Source organism: Neolamprologus multifasciatus, chromosome 11 (assembly GCF_963576455.1).
Source record: "Neolamprologus multifasciatus chromosome 11, fNeoMul1.2, whole genome shotgun sequence".
In the NCBI taxonomy this organism is placed as follows: domain Eukaryota; kingdom Metazoa; phylum Chordata; class Actinopteri; order Cichliformes; family Cichlidae; genus Neolamprologus; species Neolamprologus multifasciatus.
The window spans coordinates 32,836,588-32,855,816 of NC_140449.1; the positions used below are offsets into that span (position 1 = coordinate 32,836,588).

At 39.3% G+C, this 19,229-nt stretch overlaps 2 protein-coding genes across 4 annotated transcripts in view; one reads left to right on the plus strand and one right to left on the minus strand.

The window, feature by feature from the left end:
* The first annotated feature begins 283 nt into the window (after nt 1-283).
* Nucleotides 284-13,894, plus strand: dnase2 (deoxyribonuclease II, lysosomal). Its single transcript, XM_085178313.1, has 7 exons — nt 284-676; nt 1,275-1,372; nt 1,557-1,728; nt 3,154-3,259; nt 4,267-4,431; nt 11,153-11,371; nt 11,481-13,894. Exons 2-7 carry the CDS (start codon nt 1,275-1,277, stop codon nt 11,843-11,845), a joined length of 1,125 nt encoding a protein of 374 aa, XP_085034439.1. The 5' UTR covers nt 284-676; the 3' UTR covers nt 11,846-13,894.
* Nucleotides 13,895-13,962: 68 nt separating this feature from the next.
* rgl2 (ral guanine nucleotide dissociation stimulator-like 2) overlaps nt 13,963-19,229 on the minus strand; it is a 38,753-nt gene continuing 33,486 nt past the window's right edge. For all 3 annotated transcript variants that reach the window (XM_085178295.1, XM_085178294.1, XM_085178297.1), the window contains 3 exons: nt 18,869-19,093; nt 18,527-18,641; nt 13,963-16,129 (listed from right to left, as the gene is read on the minus strand). In XM_085178295.1, coding sequence (XP_085034421.1) covers nt 15,948-16,129; nt 18,527-18,641; nt 18,869-19,093 — 522 coding nt within the window. In that variant the 3' untranslated portion in view covers nt 13,963-15,947. The remainder of the gene's footprint in view (nt 16,130-18,526; nt 18,642-18,868; nt 19,094-19,229) is intronic.

The window sequence follows — 19,229 nt, forward strand, 5'->3', positions numbered from 1 at the left end:
TCTGGGCTCCAACAGATTCAGGAACGTCTTTAAAAACTACAGTTACGCAACTAAGTTTTAAACTAACAATATTCAAGGGGAAAAAATATTGAAAATGTATTTTTAAAGTAGGGGGAAAGTTCAACCTGCTTCTGTTATAAGAAGTCTAATTATTATATTATATTATATTATATTATATTATATTATATTATATTATATTATATTATATTATATTATATTATATTATATTATATTATGAAAGGTGTTTGTAATAGCCGCTTTTCAGGGTAGTACCGCCTACCAGTTGACGTCATCAACCACGTGACTTCATGAAACTAGGACTTTTTGAGAAGGATAAGTTTCGAAGTTTTGGAGCACTTAAAACAGTCTTCACGCCTAAACCGTGAGAGCTATTTAGGATTAATTGGATTTTATTTCTTTAGTGCGATAATTTTCCTGTAGTGTAATGTCTGCCGTTGGTAGCGATCGCTCCGTTGTCTTTGTCATACGTCATTGTCTCCTCCCGGAGCTTTCGGCCGAGATCAAAACAAGCACGTACTAGTCCCTGTAGGAAACACTTGTAGGCTGGGATGTACTCGAAGAAGACGAAACTTGAGGCCACAGTCGATCTTCGTGCAGCAAAATAAAACAAGACTTTATTGAGAACATACGTGAGGGCAAACAGACAGAGCTAAAGGTATGTTGACTCAAACTTATACTGCACTTTTTCACTTTTCTTTAGTTATCTGTAATCGCTAAGGATTCCAGCGACTGAGTGACTTATGCTTTGATTTATAGGGATCAAATCATAAGTATTATTAGATTTAGCTGAAGATAAATATTAGTTAAGTGTTTTCATATTAAAATCATTGTTTCTGTTTTTATACAGTATTTTTGTAGTCAGGAGCTTTAGTTTTTACGGTAATACTAAAAGTTTCTTTTCATTCATTTTCCAACAAGTCACAAGATGAGGTTATAACTTACCGATGATAGTGTATAGCCACTAATGCATGAGTATGAAAAATATAAAAATAAATAAATAAATAAACCCTTCAGTGGCCGGACATTTTTCTGCTTATACTTTAATATTTCTACTCCAACAAAAAAGACTTTACACTGTTTTATTGGTACTTTTACTTGAGAATACTGAAACTCTTTACGAATGAGTCATTATTGGTAAAAAGAAAAAAATGAGCTTCAACCAAATATTTTGAACGTGAACTCATCATTTAATTTCCTAACACATATACACATATTTAACCGTAGTTATTAATATCTCTGTCTCTTGTTCTTAGATGCTTCTGTTCCTGTCCGTGCTGATCCTCTACGGGCCGTTAGAGGGCAGCAGCTCACCAATCAGTTGCTACAATGACCAAGGAGATGCTGTTGATTGGTAATTCATTGATAACAATTCCTGAGAAATCACATACAAAAGTCCTCCTTATTTGTTTGTTTTAACCTAGATGTATTATTCTGATTAAACAGAAGCAATATTTTCAATAACAGTTTAGCATTTACAGACATATAAGCAGTTCTTACACGTACAGCCTTTCTGTCTGTGTCTCTGTTTGATTTAGGTTCTATATATACAAACTTCCCAAAGAGCATGGGAGTAAGTCTCCTGAACGAGGTGAGATGTATTTGATTTTGGAACAAGGAAGTGAAGGATGGACTGAAGGGAAGGGGACAGTGAATGACACCACGAGCGCCCTGGGCAGGACGGTCGGACAGCTGTACACGCAGGGGAAGGTTTGTTTCCATCAGGTTTCTTTTTTCTGCTACAAATGTGGAACTGAGTACAAAGTTTAAAAACTGTAAGCTCAGTTTCATTTGGAAAAACGCCCATGTGAAAGCAAGTGTTCTTCAAAATGTGATTATCATATCAAGTTCCTTATTATTAATTGATTTAGTATATTCACAATTAATGCTAAAAGGCAAAAAAAAACTTCAGCTGTTTTAAGATGAGTGGACCTTCAGTTTATATTTGACCCCAAAAATGATGTCATGTTTTAGAAATACTGATTTGTCACAAGATAAAATGTAATATTCTCCTAAAACCATGTATAATAAAGTTGAGTTGAACTTCCAATTCTTACGACTCACAAAACTTAAAATACATTTCTGTTCATCACAATAGCCAAAAGTGACAGACAGTGCTGGTGCATCGACTTCTGTTAACTGCAGTAACTCTTTGCTTTAACTACACGCAGAGCAGTTATGCTTATGTGCAGATTTTAGTCCTAGAAAACCACTGAGCTTAGGGTATTTCAATTTTTCCTGCTTCTTCTTTGTGACCCCAGTCACAAGACTTCTTGTTTCACCAACATGATATGCAATAATAAGCATTTTTTTTCATAGACATCTGCTATAACCGGTTGACATTGTTAGATCAGAGGAACAAACATATAATGAGAAGTGAAACTGCATCTGTTCATTCAGGTGATCTGTCTTTCTGGGCGCTGATTGTGCAACTAGGAGGCAGAAAAGGTCATTTACTAATTGAAAACTTGATAGATTCATCAAAACATGTCAGAGAGTTTGTGGATAAGATTCTGAATCAAAAATTACTGGATGCAACCGTCTGTGCGTAATTGTATTGGTTAACGTCACCGAAAGTGATGGATGTCAGTGTGTGCCATTTTATTTATTTGTTTGTTTTCTTTTGAGGTGAAAACATTTGTTTCTACATTTTCTGTGATCGGTGAGTACACATGCATAAGATAAGATAAAACTTTATTAATCCCTCGGGTGGGTTCCTCTGGGAAATTTGGTTTCCAAAAAAGCACAGCACCGACAGAAGTTACAGAGTTACAGAATATTATATATATATATACACACATATATAAATACAAAGACATATATAGATAAAATATACAAAGGGGATAAATAGAATAAATAGGAATAAAAATAAAAATACAAGTGAATTGCACATTTCAAGTATGGAGTCTATTGCACCGTTGACTATTAACAAAAAGTATTGCACAAAAGGTAATTGCACAGTGAAGTGAAGAGGCACTACAGCTTAGTTGTTCCCCCCTCCTTTGTCCTCCTGTTACCCCTCCCTCTCCCCTCCAGAGAGGAGGGGAGAGCTTATAGCTTATAGCTTATAGCTTCATGCTTAACTATAGCATGAAGCTATAGTTAAAAACCTTTTTGTTTTTGTTTTTTTTACAGAATACAGACATTGCATACATCCTTTACAATGACCAGAAGCCACACGAGGACTCGTCTGGTGACAGATGGGTTCATAACAGTGAGAGCAGCGGGGGTCACACGAAAGGTGAGCTCTCTGACTGTCCCAAGACTGCAGAAAGTTTCGAGCTCTGTTTTCCAAAATCTTAGAATACTATGAAAAAAATGAGATGAGTAGGGGGGCACTACTCCGCGCCAAAATGAGCCAGTTGAGGTGTCCTAAGAGGAGGAGAATCTGGGGTAGGCCTGAGACTTGCTAGATAGATTATATCTCTTGTTTAGCTTGTGAACATGTTGGTAGTCCCCCTGGATAACGTGGTCAGGGAGAGAGACATCTGGGCATCTAAGCTTAGGTTGGTCCACGACCATCAGCGTAACTTTGTGCTGAACATTGGGGGGGGGGGGGGGGGGGGTGTCAAGATCTCCGTCTAAATAAATAAATAAATCTGCGTAAATTCCCAGATGATTAAACATGCAACTATTTTGCTGGTAATGCCTGAAACGAGTAAAGAAAATCAACAGCTTATGCAAGATAATTCATAATTTTATTGGGGGGGGGGGTTATATTGGTTGGATCTGATTATTGGGGGGGATGTCATAACCCCCCTAACCCCCCTGGAAATGTTGCCCCTGTCCACGACCTGGATAAAGAGCGGATGGATGGAAAAAGCAACATTTTTTAAATCAACGTTAAATAAAAAAGCATAAAGACAACCAATCACATGTTCAAGCTCCTCTTTTTACTTACATGAAAAGTATACAGTATGTTCATCATAAATTTGATACTAGGAAGATTTAAAAACGCTGCAACAAGGGCAAAAAAAAAAGTCTGGCAAAGATTTGTTATAATAATAAAAACATGTTGAAACATCTCATTATCAACCTCACGTTCTCCTTTCATCATTTATATGTTCTAATTCTACTTATTAAAAAAGAAGTGCAGATTAACGCGCATTACTTACATTTCCTCTGATGTGTAAAAACAAATGAGCATCGATAAATATGTTTTGTTTTCACTTGAATGTCCACGTTAACCATCTTCAGGGAAAACGTTTGATGTATTTTGCTTACTATTTTAATATCTCTGCTCCTCAGGTGTTGTGCTGCTGGATAAAAATCAGGGTTTCTGGTTGGTCCACAGCACCCCTCAGTTTCCTCCTGTTCAACAGGCGGGGGAGTATTATTACCCCAGCAGCGGGGAGAATAATGGGCAAAACTTCATCTGCGTTACATACCCGCTCGACCATTTCCAGACCATCGGTAAGACTGGAGCGATGCCACGTGGCCTCTTAGCGAAGAAAGAGTTGATATAAAAATGCAGTTAACACTTAATGAGGATGTTTAAATGGATGATGGTATTAGATTGCAATCACAGTATGAGTGCTGGGAGGAGAAGGTCCAGACAGCTAATGACGATTCATATTCTGTTCCCTGTCTGCAGTTATGTTGGTCTGACTAAATATGCTTTAATTAACAAGGAACTGAAGAGTTTCTTTTCAATCTCATATCTTTATTAGGGTAATATTTTTGCTTGGTAGTTAAAAAGTCAAGCTGTTGTAGCCTGTGGTAGTGTTTCGTGAGAGTTTACGAATAAGAAGTTCATGTTTATGTAGTTTACTGTATCAGCCAAACATCTTAACCATGTTAACTTAAGGCCTGCAGACCAAACTGGGGCTCACAGAAGCTGTTGGATGTTCTGCCAACCAATTTCTAATAAACTAAATAAAATAGAGATAAAAAGAGATTCCATTTCAGTTTACCGTAATCTCAGCTACGATGCAGCTGTTAAATAGAGTAAAATATGTATTTGCAAAGTTTCTTATAGTCCCAGTAGTCTGGCTTCTCTAAGTCACCCCCTTCCCTCCCACTATGGCTCAGGAGGTAGAATGGGCCGTCTACCAATCAGAAGGTTGAAGGATTGATTTCCCAGCTATTCCAGCTTACATGTCGAAGTAGCCTTGGACAAGATGCTACACCCCAAATCACCCTATGCATCCACTGTGTGAATGTTATACAAAGTGCTTAGGTATAGAAATATAGCTTATATGAATGTGTGTGTGATTTGGTGAAAGAGGCTTTTTGTAAAAAGCACTTTGAGTGCTCAGTTAGAACAGAAAAGCCTTATACGAATACCAGTCCATTAACAAAAGTGTTTTGGGTTAATGCCATTTTATATTTGTCCACATAAAGGACGACCTGCTCTATTCATCTCCAGCTCCGCTTTTATTCTTGAACCCTACAAAAGTAGTTTTGCATCATTCACAGTTGAAAATAATCAGTATTTGTCTCATACTTTGACTTTAGTGAGATTTCTCAGTTTATCCTCCTTATGAGTTAAGCTCTCGTCCTCTTTCTTTTAAAACAACTTAGTTTACTTGCTCTTTGGGCTTCTGTCCTTTCAGTGACTAAATCCAGGTCGTCAAGAATTTTAAAAAAGCCTGATTGACACTGAATCTTTATCGCAGTCTGAACTAGTTTTTTTCACGTTTTATTCTCACAGAGCTTATTTGATTATTTGTTTTGTCATGTTTAATATGAACATCCTCACTGGAACTCTGTCTGTTGGGCTGAAAACAAGGAAAGTAAAAAGCAACCAGTCAATATCATCAAACATCATAGCTCTTTCTAATTAAGTTCATTGATTAGTGATTGTGCAGCTTTGTATATGAATGATTTACTACTAGTGCACCATACCAGCACTTCTTACTATTCATATTAGAAGTAGGAGATAATGCATCCCTGATGAAGAGGGAGAGATATATGCAATAAAAATACATATATATATATAATACTTAATTTATATATACCTAAGTTTTTTGACATGGTTAACAAAGTTACAAAGTGAAAAGAAGAAGCAATATATTTAAGTAAATGGCAGTGCAAACTATAAAGCATATTTTCATTATTAGTCTTACATATAAGACAACTTTTATACTCTCTTTGTCACAATCCAGTTAACGGACTATGACAAAGAACAGGAGACAAGGTGAGCTGGTAACTTGGTTTAGACACGCTTGTCTGCGGGTCAGTCGTGTAGTGTAGACTATGTATGGATGAATGGCAGAGAAACCCAAGGATCACACTGAGATCACACCAGAGAGTGACTGCGGAAAGAAGGGAGCTTTTACAGGTGAACACACAGGTATAGCTTATGCTGCCATTTACTCCCCTGTCAGCTCTTACAGGACAAAGCAGAGCACAAATTTTTTTATCCTGTAATTTTGCCTCTGTTTTTAAACAGATCATGGTTGCTATTGTTTATTTAAAGAAAAAGACAAAAATCGGGCCTCCATCAACAGTTATATAGTAATGATTTCCCTCTGTGTTCTCTTTTGTTTAAGGTCACCTAAACAGTAAATGTCCATGTGGTGCTCAAAAATACTGCTGATTTATGCCAGTATATGTTACCAGTGTTGGGGAGTAACGGAATACATGTACCGCCGTTACGTATTTAAAATACAAAATATGAGTAACTGTATTCCGTTACAGTTACCGTTTAAAAAGGTGGTATTTAGAATACAGTTACTTTGTTGAAATAAATGGATTACACAGCGGTACTTCCCTGTTTCATATTGTGGCGGGTCAGGACTGTTTGGGTTTTTGGGTTGCCATGGTTACAGGGTGACTCTCTCATTCTGCGTGTTTCCTGGGTGAGAGAGGCCTTCTTCTTGTTGTTGTTGTGCTAAGCTAATAGGCAGAATGCTACAGGTATAGCTCTAAAGAATGTAGCATCATAGGCAGTGTAGTCCGTGCTGCAGGGAGAATGGACTGCCATACACGTTATGTGTCTGTGAGCGAGGGAGGGAGAAAAAGGAAAAGTACGAGCTGTCATCGAGCAGAAACGGGAGCTGGAAGCATGTAAATATAATAATAACCACTGCAGCCAAGAAGAGCGCCTGACGAGCCCAGTTGTAAGTAAGCTATTAAGACTCGACTGTACACCGTGTTCGTGTTTTCCTCCAAAAACAATAAGTTCCGTTGGAGCAGCCTTTCAACGCCTCTCTCTGTCTCTGCTAGCAAAGTTGACCCAGACAACAAAGTAAAGCTAGTTTTCGGCTACGAGCCCGACACAGAACCCACCGTATTAGCCAGAGGTCCCTTTACTACGGTTCGGAGCCGCGGACCTTCAGTAACAGTAATAAATCACAGCAATAGTACATTCATGTAGTTGTAAACAGCATGATAATATATTAAGTAATCCAAAGTATTCAGAATACGTTACTGTCATTGAGTAACGTAATACATTACAGAATATATTTTAGGGCATGTATTCTGTAATCTGTAATGGAATACATTTTAAAAGTAACCTTCCCAGCACTGTATGTTACACACTAATAATGAACACTTCTTAAACACATTTAATCACTAATCTGTGTCAGTATCTACAGTTATTATTATTCCCCGGAGAAGATGATTCAAGTATCGTCTGGTGCTTAATAATCGACTCAGGTATTGACACAACAAAAACAGCCTGAACTGAGATAATCAACATAAACAGGTGTCATCACCATGTCACCCGGCTGCCTCTGCAGTTCCCTGGCAGACCCAGCAGTTGGCACAGTTGCTATGGCAGTGCCTGGGGTAATGTAATTAAACTGAGGTATGTAACCATAGAGATACTGGCCCTCACGCTCTAGCAGGGATTTGCTTTATCAGATTCTCGTCTCTCTAGCTGACATGCTGAGAGTGTCAGAGTGTTCAGTCTGCAGGGTTAAATAGCAGAAGGTGAGCACAGCCTCATCGTGTTTTTATTTTAAAGCACCTTGCAGCATTCATTTGCGCATAAATTTGGAGAAATGGAGATTTCATACTACTGTCTATAATGTTTTTATTATGTTGTCAGAATTATTTTCCTGTTAATGCTTTAATTAAGCTACTTACTTGATTTTTATTTGAAGCACTGCTTATGTTTCAGTCATTTATCAGTTGTCACAAACGTATTTTCTTCATTAAGCCAGGATGCCAATATCAGCTGGCATGTGTGGGCAATTGGCCTCAAACCAAAGTATTAGGAAAATTAAAGTCTGTTCTGCAGCCTGTGCCAGATGAAGGTGTGTCAGGGGATTCATCGTGAGAGTCGTTTGAATGTCAAGACATTTTAATTAAAACCAAAAATGTCATCCTCATGGTGACAGGACGAAAAGTCAGAGGATTACCAAACTCAGAAGAACTCATCCTCTGAATGCTATTAATATCTCACCCGAAATGCATGGAAACAGCAGATAGTCGTGAATGAATTTCAGTCCAGAGTAGTCGACCAATTGGTAGGCATCGCCATTACGTAGCTTTTATGGGTAAAAATGACATTTTCAGCCTCGCTTGTGCATGAATGTATATAAAGAGAGTAGAATTGAAGTTTTTTTTCCAGTTTTTCACATGTTGAAAAACTGGAACATGCTGCAGTATGCACTGCTTTGCTTTATATTTTGAAAGGAGAGAGCAAGATTTTATTTTCCCATTTACTTTTGTGTTGCTTTAATTTAAAATTCAGTTAAAAGTAAAGCCAGAGCAATACTTAAACTGGAGGCTGGAGGTTCTGGGTCGGCTGGACCCAGTATTTTGAGTTTATTATGTTTTGGTTTATTTTTGAATGATTGTTTTGTTCTCTGAGGCTATGATGATTATTATTGTTAGAGTTCCATGTTTCTGTTTTATATGTTTTATTTTTTCTGTGTTATATTCAGTCTGTCTCTCAGTGTCAAGTTGGCGTCTTTGTGTAGTGAGGTCTTGTTTCCTGTTTTATTGTGAAGGTCTGCGTCTCTTGTGAATGTGTTCAGTTTTACCTCTTGTCTCGTCCCGTTAATTACTCCCAGCTGTGTCCCCCACCTGTGTGTAATCTCCCTGTGTTTCATTATGGCTGTATCCCAATTCAGGCTGTGCAGCCTTAAAGTACGCAGCCTCAACGATCCTCAAGGGCCGCGTACTTAAAGACCGCTAAGGCCGGAAGTGCGAGGCTTGTGAAATGGGACGGTCTAGCCTCCGTCGCGCTGCCCAGGTTGCCTAGCAACCATGATACTAACAGCTGGAAACGTTTCATACAGCTTTGTTTGACAGACATGAAGGAGAAAATCTTTTGTTCATTTGTTTGTTTGTTTCTACATGAGCTTTGATCATTCTCTGTAAGATTAAGCTCAGCTATTGAACGGCGTATATTTTAAAGTAAAGGCTTTAAAACCAAGTTAGTACAAACGTCACTAATGTCACATAACTTTGCCGACATGTGGCCAACAGTAATGTTTTAATGTTCTTCGTTATTAAACATTTGCACATAAATAAGTGACATAATATTCAGTACTTACTTAAAGTTTACTCTTCGGGCGCCCCTCATCCGCCGTTTTTTTTCGGCAAAATTATCCACACCCACCGCCACGCTATGCATTCTGGGATATGTTGGGCCAAGAAGTCTACACCGCCACGTCCTTAAAATTCAGGGAAATGAAGGACGCATTTGAGGGCCGCATTTCGAGCAGCCTTCGAATTGGGACAGCCTTCGTCGCGTCGCGGTGACGTAATCGGCCTTAAAATGCGGCCTTTAAGGCTGCAGACCCTGAATTGGGATACAGACTGTGTGTATTTTAGTTGTGTCCTCTGTTATTGTAGTTGCTGGCCCGTCTGTGTAGCCACCATGTTTCATTCGTGTGTTCCCTGCCGTCATCATCATGTACCATCGTCTTCCTTCCTTTATGTCCAGGTTCGTGTTCTTGTTCATGCTCAGTAGTTTAGTTGTCCCAGTATAGTTTAGTTCTCCGTTTTGCCGTTTGCCTATCTATATTTCGTGTTCAATAAATCACCTTCACACCTTCACGACTGCCTGCGTTTGGATCCTCCTTTACCTTTTCCACACGGCTCTTCTCACTCGCCGTGACAGGTTCTCTGCTACATGTGCCGCAAACAGCGCCGAGCATAAGCAATAATGTATAAATAACAACTAAGTGAAAGCTGCGATACTCAACAAACTATGCAGTGACACAATTTCTGATTTACCCCAATAATCTTTATTCCTGCGTAATGTTCTGTGTGCACAAATAAAACAAACAAAATGTCTCAGTGTTTAAACTTGGACATTTTACAGTTTCATGAAAAATATTAGCTCATTTTGTTATGGGGGCCATAAAAGGCTGGAAAAGTAAGTGAAACTAAAAAGAAACAGCTTGTGGAACATGCTAGTGACATTATCGGGGTATAAAACGATCTTAGATAAGCAGATGTTTGCCAATCTGTAAGAAAGTACATCTACAAATTGTGGAACAATTTCAGAATATTGTTCCTCAAAGGAAAATTGCAAGTACTTTGGATAGCTCATCATCTACAAAACATAATATCATCGAACGATTCCAAGAATCTGTAGAAATTTGCGCAGGGAACAAGAAAATCAGTATTGTGAGCCTCCAGGCAGCACTCCATTACAATCAGGCAAGAGTCTGTCATAGATACCACTGCACTGACTTAACAACACTTCCAGAAATCATTGTCTGTGAATACATTTTATTGTGACATCTACAAGTGCAAAGATCCAGAAGCCCCTCCGTTTTCTCACAGCTCATTTAAAATAGACTGAAACAAAGTGGAAGTCTCTCAGAAAGTGCTGCGACGGGTCTTCTCAGTTCCCGGGTGTTTGTTTGTTGTAACCTTGTTACAAGACCAGGGAATGCTACACAGTAATAAACACAGCCCTGTCTCAGCTCTGTTGGAATTAAAGTTGTATGTATTGGTCTGGTGTGACACAAACAGATCTGATTATGGTTTTAACTTGCTTTACGTCAGGCATCAAACAGGAAGAAACTTTAAAGTTATTCCTTAATTGTATGTACAGTTAGATTATACCTTAGTTATATGTTACTGTGCACAGTGTTCCAGTACAGGTCCGTCAAATGGCTTTGAACCGGTGTCACCAGTTCAGTGCTTTTTATTTGCTTTACTTAAAGGATGATGTTATTATAGGGTGTGGTTTGCTTTAAATCTAATTTCTTTTGCACCACAGGAGAACAGCTGGAGATCAATCAGCCTAAAGTGTATGACTGCAGCATCCCAGAGTCCTTGGCATCCCAGGTGCCTTCGCTCGCTGCTCTTTGTGACAAAAGAAATCGGAAATATGAAGTCTTTCCACATGCCAAACCTGTGTCCAATCGCAGCGTGACACTCACCTCAAAGGGCGGGACAAACTTCATCAGCTTTGCCAAAGGAGCCTCTTTTGACAACGGTACAACTTAATCGAAATGATGTCTTTTCTAAGCCTAACCCTTTTCTGTCTTTGTGACCCTGAATATTTTTAAAACCCACCCTCATCCATCTTGTGTCCCCTTCATCAGATCTGTATCATGCGTGGGTGGCCCCAACCCTCCAGTCGGACCTCTTGGTCCAGTTCTGGATTCGCTCCACGGGCATCCTTCCTTCCGACTGCTCGGATGACTGGAAGGTCCTGAACATCAAGCTCCTCAACCCTGGGCAGACGTTCTCCTTCAAGACCAGCCAGGACCACTCCAAGTGGGCAGTGAGCCCCAGCGAGACTGGGGCCGGTGGAGGCTGGGTGTGTGTCGGGGACATAAACCGAGATGAGGCTGAGGAGAAGCGGGGTGGAGGCACAGTGTGCCATCGTGATCCGGTGGTGTGGAAGGCTTACCGAACGGCGGCCTTGGACTGTGAGGACTGTCAAGGAGAAACAGTCCAGTGCTGAGAGTCTGGAGGAGCCAGATGTGTCAACTTGGACACGATGAGTCGTGAGGGTGAAAAAATATAACGCGAACAGGGTTTTATGTGGATTTATTTGTTACAGATTTCTGTTCACATCTAGTGAAATCTATGTGAAATATTTAGCCTTTAACATTTAGACAATTTCAGTTTTTTAGTTTAAACACATTCCTGCCAGAAGTTTTACTCTAATCTAGTGATCAGTAGATGACAGTAAGATGCCAATAAACAGCAATGCAATATTTCAATCAGTCCATAGAGTCTCATCTTCAAATAATTACTATTTAACAGTAAATAGTAGGGATGGGTATTGATAAGATTTTCATGATTCCGATTCCATTTTCGATTCTGTTTAACGATTCGATTCTTTATCGATTCTTTTTAAAAAAGGAGAACACTAAGGTCGATTAGCTTAGAACTTTGTTTTATATCTTCTCTTTGGACAAGATAGAAATTTAGGAGTAACATGGCCTTACAAACCCAGCAGTGAGATCTTAAGAGATCTACGGCTCTTCAATGGGGCATCACAGAGTCCCCAGGAAAAAAAATGTAAATGTAAATAATAAAATAAATATTCTTCTGTAGCAATTACACAAGAATATCCAGTAATCTCCCTACAATTAAACACATTCACTTACCGAAAATCGGGGCATCTGCTGTGGCAAATAGGTGCAAGCCTTTGACCACAAACTCAGTCACTGCTCGGTGACATTCGTCTATCCTGGCCTGAAAGGAGACGCTACCGGTAGACTGCAGCGAGAACTGCCAGCATCTGAGCCAGACTCTGTCTGTCTCATCATGGTCACCTAAATGCACAGTAATGGCAGGTTTTGTAATAAGGCAGATCGCGCTAACATAATATGCACTGTTAGTTGATTATTTACCTGCCGCATTAACGGGAGAGGACGTGCAAACGTTACCGCTGCTGCTGGGTTGAGATTCACGAGTCCGGAGCGGAATTAAAAACATTAATTTAAGGTCATCGTGTGTTTTGTGAGCAAATGCTTTTGTATATTCGTAGCTGTTTCCTCCCTTAAATGAAATATCTACTTTGCAAGTATTGCAAGTTGCCCTGCTGTCATTTGTTCTCGTAAAGTATAACCAAACTTTTGAGGCGCCACGTTTCCTGCCAGGTAAATGACGCTCCGCAACGTGGTGACGTCATTCGGGGCGACTGGAATCCGTTGGCAAAAGTGGCAAACAATTCCAAGGGATTGAAACAGTGGGAACCGGTTCTCAACAAGAACCGGTTTTCGATACCCATCCCTAGTAAATAGTAATGACTTTCAAGTATGTGCAGGTGTTATTGTTTATTTCAGATTTGATTGGTAGAGACCAAAAAACCAAACATCTGCATCTAATTGAGATGTAACTAGAAGTCGTGACATTACACATTAAAGCCAGTCATCACTCACACCTACTAGAGAAGTAGACATATAAAATATAAAATTTCCATCAGCCACAGACACTCATTGGGAACATTTTACTTGTTCCTTTGTTAAGTATGATTTCATGTGGTTATCAAGGGTTATTGAGTTGTTCTCTTTATAATTTTAGATTTTCTGGAGTTGGAGAAGTAGCTGGAGTAGTTATGAGTAATATGTTCATTTTGTAAAAGACAAAAACCTCAAAAGTGGCACTTTAGTGGTTCAAGCATCTTTATAACCACTGGGTACTGTGTTCAGAGAAACTGAAGAGACACTGGTGCGAGCGGGATGAGTGCCGTTTCCCTCACTGACATTTTCTGCTTTTAAACATTAGCTCGTTTATTCTCAGGGAGAATTCCAAACCTGCCGGTTAATTCTTTTTAATCAAATGTGGGAATGATTGTGCTTAATAACAGCCTGTCACTGATGATAAATTACAGACCCTTGAATCATTAACCAGGCTTGTATGTGTGTGTATGCATCTCCAGCATGTGCTTTAGATTTGATACTTTTCCACATATATACATTAATTCTGACCCTGACTGTGCTTGAAGATTGTCTTGTCACTGGTTGTCTTGAATTTGAATAAAGATACGAAGAAAAATGTGTATTTTTAGTCACTAATCCGCATCCTCTTTCCTTTGTTTACCCCTCACGAGAAAACAGAAATGCCACGTTTTTGACAAGTAGCAACAACTTTAATTGTTTTTTATGGGATACTCAGCAGCATGAAAAATATCTCAGTACTGAACATCAGTCAAAAACAATTAAAATTCATATAAAAGTAAATTTATTGCCACAAAAATAGGACATACTGTATGTAGTGCATAAATAGCTTTGATGTGGATCTACACAGCACTGGAGTTGTCTGCAGTTCCTCCACGTGGACTGTATACATTCTAATGCAAACATGAGAAAGTGAGCACCCGGCAGAGAAAGGCACTAAAACAATCTGTAGCATGGGATCATGCTTGCACGTCTTTTTTTTTATTAATACCCACAATCCTCTCCCTGGCCCCTCAGTGCTCATGCCTCGGCCGGTAAAAGGAGCCTCACCGGCACTGACCCGGGACGACCAGAGGTCACAAGATTTGTTTCAAAGAGACACACGCTGAAGTTAAGATGTTCACTGAAGCCACGACGCTGGAACTGAGGCTTTGCGGTCTGTGTAAACTGCAGTGAAGATGGACTCCTGCTGAGCTACTGGAAAATCTGCATAAATTAAGTTTAGCTTATGCTCTGTTGAAAAGATCAGACCTGAAAAACCTTAAACTTAGCAATGGCAGTGTTTTTTCTCTTACTCATGTTCCTTTCTAGTAACAAATTGAAGCAAAGCTGTATGTTTTAAAAGTGCTTAAAGTTCAAAGCTGCAATAATCAGTTTTCATCCACGAGGTTTAAGAGGCTGAGTGATGTTTGATCACCGTAACGTAGCAACACAGCCGCGTACATTCACGTGCAGCTGAGGGATGATGACACTGTAAAAATTTCTTTGCAAATACATTTTGTCCACTTGGTTTAATTAGTCCTTATCAGCCTTCCTTGAGGTTTACTTTGGTCTCCAGCAGCTCCTGAGAAAATTATGTGGCTCTGACTTCACCTGTTGGTTCACAATTGCACGAGTATTCGAGTCAGGTAAAAAAAAGACCAATCAGAGCTGCTTTTGTAATATCTGTTGGTGACAGCTGCAACCAGGTGGTATTTCTGCGTGTCAAACCAAAACAATGAGCTAAAAGAGCCTTAAAAACTGAGCAGAGCTTCAGAACTGATAATAAACTGACCGCAGTTCATTACAACAGTTTACAACAGAGTTTCAGTGTTATTCTAAAATCCTGATTATTGCTGCTTTAAGTTTATGGAGAAATGAGTAAAAGCTGAAATAGCTGTCCTTCTCTGTGGACGTGTCAGCCTGTTTCTTGCAGTTATTTTAAGGTTTTTTTCCTTGTTGAAACAGCTACTTGTCACACGAGGACCTGTCACACAATGCTGAGATCACACAGACGTACAAAATATATAAATATATACAAATCATATATGTCTCATTTGAAAAGCTCCAGTGTTTTGCTACAATGATGCACTTGCACTGTCTTGATTCCGATTCAGATCTCATTAAATCTCATTTCCCCCCAAAAAACACACTTCAAGTCCTTCAACAGCATCTTGGGTAATCACAGAAGCGCACTCCAACCAATCGAATCTTTTTTACATTCGGAAATGTCAGTCACAGATGAGGCACAAGACAACAAGGGATTTCTTGGTGTTTTGTAGCAATTAAAGCAACTATTTCTTTCTGTGAGTTGTAATGATAAAAAGCATCAAGTGCTACCTGACAGGGACTTGAGAACCAGTACCAAAGGTACACTTAAAGGTTTTCACTGCTCGTCCTCAGGATGTAAATTAGCGTGCATGGAAAAGTGCAAATAGCTCTGTTGAACACAGCAGCTGGAGTTCTGAAATATCCTGCCACACCTTCCTGCAAGGAGATGTTGACTGAAACACAAGCAGAGTTCTTCTTGGTGTTTTGGTGAGCTTGGCAGGAGCACAGGAGAAAGGCATGTGTAGGTTTTGTGTCGGACAGAGAAGGCCACATTTACTGTCCGTGAGAGCTCGCTCTGCATTCACATCGGGAGACCATCAGAGAACTGCAGACAAAAATCTGATGTCAAAAAAGATTCCTGACCAGTCTCCTTCCCTTGGCCTTGATTCGAGGAAAAGTGGCGCTCGTCTCTGTGCTGATCGGATGCAAGCCAAACGGGGAGTTCCCGTCTTTCCTTCTTAGCAGGAAATCAACACTAGATGACGTCATGGCGTAAAAGACATTTCCTGTAGCAGGGATGACCAGTTCTGTTTTAAGAGAAGAGAAAGGAATAAAGACATGACATGTGAAGGCTGCTGCGCTCTAATGAGATTCATTTGCAGAGTTTAATGGATTTGACTTGTAGAACTTGTAGTAAATTGTAGTAAATCACACAGGAAACAGTGTGTGGTATTGGATGGGGTTCAATCTCCATATTTAGACTGTGATACAGGGGTTCCTCAAGGATCTGTTCTTGGGCCCTTATTGTTCTCTCTTTTTATCAATAACTTACCTGAAGTCTGTCCAAATATATTTGCTCAAATGTATGCGGATGATGCAGTTATATATACGCAAGCAAATAGTGTCCAGCAGGGGGCAAAAGAATTTACAGCTGCTTTAGCATTAATGCATAGCTGGCTGGAGGACTCATGCCTAATGTTGAACACCTCAAAAACTGTCTGTATGTATTTTTCAAAACGCCCCTTAAACTTGAAGCAGTCAAACATATTCCTGGATGGAGTAGAGCTTGAATTAGCTCCAGAATTTAAATATCTTGGGGTCATTCTAAACCCAACATTATCCTTCAAGAGTCACATAAATAAAGTGTCCCAGATACTTAAATTTAATAATCGAAATTATAATCATATACGTAATAATTTAAATATGAATGTTGCAAAAACTTATTTTTACTCAATGATCATCTCTCATATGGACTATTGTTTGACGTCCTGGTCACTTGCTTGTCCAACAACACTTAAAACTACTGAAAACATTTATAAAAGAAGTTTAAAACTACTTGACAAAAAACCGACTTCCCACCACCACTGTCATGTGTTAAAAAAACATAAATTACTGAACTTCAATAACTTAGTGAAACTTAAAAGAGTGTGTTTAATATATAAAGTCTTACACTCCCTTGCTCCACCACCACTAAAGCAGTTCATTAGGCATAAAGAAAGCTCAGACAGGACCACTCGAGCTACAATCCGAGGAGACTTGTTTATACCCCACAGACGGACAGCATTTGGGCAGAACGTCCTCTCTGTTAAGGGTGGCCATCTGTGGAACAGTCTTCCTCAACCCATTAGAGAATGCTCTACACTCAATTTGTTTAAGGCAAAGGTTAAAAACTGGTTATGGACAAATCAAGTGTGTGATCATGTATGAGTTGTATAGTTTTAATGTTTTATTTGGGAACAGAATGGTGTGTATGTGTAAGTTTGGTGATGGAGTTTTTATTATGAATGAATGATGAATTTTTATGAATTATTATGTCTATTTTTTATGTTTAAGGACGACAGATGGAAATTAGCATTGGCTATAATCTGGTATGTTTACATTCATGTAATTTTTTTTTACATTTATGTTCATTAACATGCACTGTCCTAAATAAATAAATAAATTCAAAAATAAATTGTATTTTCTCTTACTTTAACTGCAAACCGCTCGAGAGAGATTTGACCTCAGCTGAGATCAATCGGCTGCAAAATGTGCTATTCTAATAACAGATATTAATGATAAAAAGTGCAATCATGAAGTACATCCTGTCTCTGGCAACAGTCCAGAGATCACACAGGAGTTTGCAGTGAAGCATCACAAGCACGATCAGAATCATGCTTATGGGGTGTTGCTTTTTATTTTTACATTTGAATGCCTGTGGCTGTAAATTTTGCAGGACTGCCCAGGCTGACTGTTATGATATCACCAGCCGTCTGAGGGAGAATATTCAGCAGACTTCCTTTGTCCTCTGTCCAGAAATGAAATGAAAATTAAACGGTTGCCATTTTGACACACTGAAGGACATCTCGTGGTCATTGCAGAGGCACGAGTGAAAAGAGAGAGAGGAGGGGACGAATGCTGAATGTGGTCCAGTAAGAAAATGATCCTCAAGGATCCAAATTTAATTGAGGTTCCAGGTTGTACAGACAGTATTACACGTGTGTAATACAGATTAAAGATTCAAATATAGATGTTGATGTCTGTCTAGCTGTTCTGAGATCATCAAAGCGGCTGATTGTAACTGTCCTAGTTAATGGACAAAGGAGGGAGCTCAGCTTTGCACTGGCAGTTCAAACATTCAGGTTTATATTCTCTTAAAGTTCCTACATTATTAATTGGATTGAATAATTATTTGATTGCACATATTTCTCATACTGTCTGTCCCAATATGTGCAAAAAGCACTTGTTTTAAAAAGATCTGCATAATCAAAATGCACAATCTTACAAATATCATGACAAAGGTAATGATTTTGTACATGTGTCAAACTAGACTAAAATAAAACTAAAAAACAACAACATTTTTTTAACTGTGGCAAGAGAAAAAAATTCAAAATGAAGTCTTTGTCTCCTCTGAAAAGAGAAACCACTTTGACAAAACTGGTCATATTAGTAACGATGACTTTTTTAAACATTGTGTCTGTCGAATCGATTCGTTTTTTTTTTACCTTTTCCTTCAGGCAGAAGCTGTATCAGCTCATATCTGGATGCCTGTTTGGGGTCTTGATTGTGCTTTTCTAAGGCAGAGCTGATCACAGTGGGAGTCTTGTCATTGCTCGTAACCTGAGGCGACAAAAGACAATAACAGTGAAAACAGGATGGCCTGATTTGCACTAATAATAACCTGGGTCCGTTGTATCCTGAGGATCTGACTCTGATTACTATGATTATGGGGTCCTTGCAGATAGGAGGAGAAGCTGCAAGTGCAAATTGTCACTGATAATTAACGACAAAGGCTTCTGTGCTGATTCTGCTGATTTTAATTAGAGACAAATGGTTGGGATTCGTACCAGTATACTCCGATACAGGTTTCCATCCTCCAGGTCCATCCGTATCCTGATGATCCGCATGTCTGCCCCTGACCCTTGGATGTTACCAGGGGGGTTGTTGCCACAGGAGGCTGATCGACGGTGTGATTTCGTAGGAGTGGTTGGAGTCAGCGTGGCAGGGTTGGATTCGTTGGTAGGAGGGGACGTGTCAACATCCAGACAGGACACAGACGGAGATCTCATATGCTGCAGTAGAACAGTAATCACGGAAATGATAATGACTGAGTGGAATCGGAAACTAATCTGTATATTTAAAACATGCAAAACAGTCCAGCCTGCCTACTGTGAAATGACATAACATAAACAGAAACCTGACTGATGA

What these genes read in the sequence shown, in the direction of transcription:
- dnase2 (XM_085178313.1), top strand. Translation starts at nt 1,275, where the DNA reads ATGCTTCTGTTCCTGTCCGTGCTGATCCTCTACGGGCCGTTAGAGGGC. An exon ending in CAAGGAGATGCTGTTGATTG is followed by an intron (nt 1,373 to 1,556) that starts GTAATTCATTGA and finishes TGTTTGATTTAG; the next exon opens with GTTCTATATATACAAACTTC. An exon ending in CGACCATTTCCAGACCATCG is followed by an intron (nt 4,432 to 11,152) that starts GTAAGACTGGAG and finishes TTTGCACCACAG; the next exon opens with GAGAACAGCTGGAGATCAAT.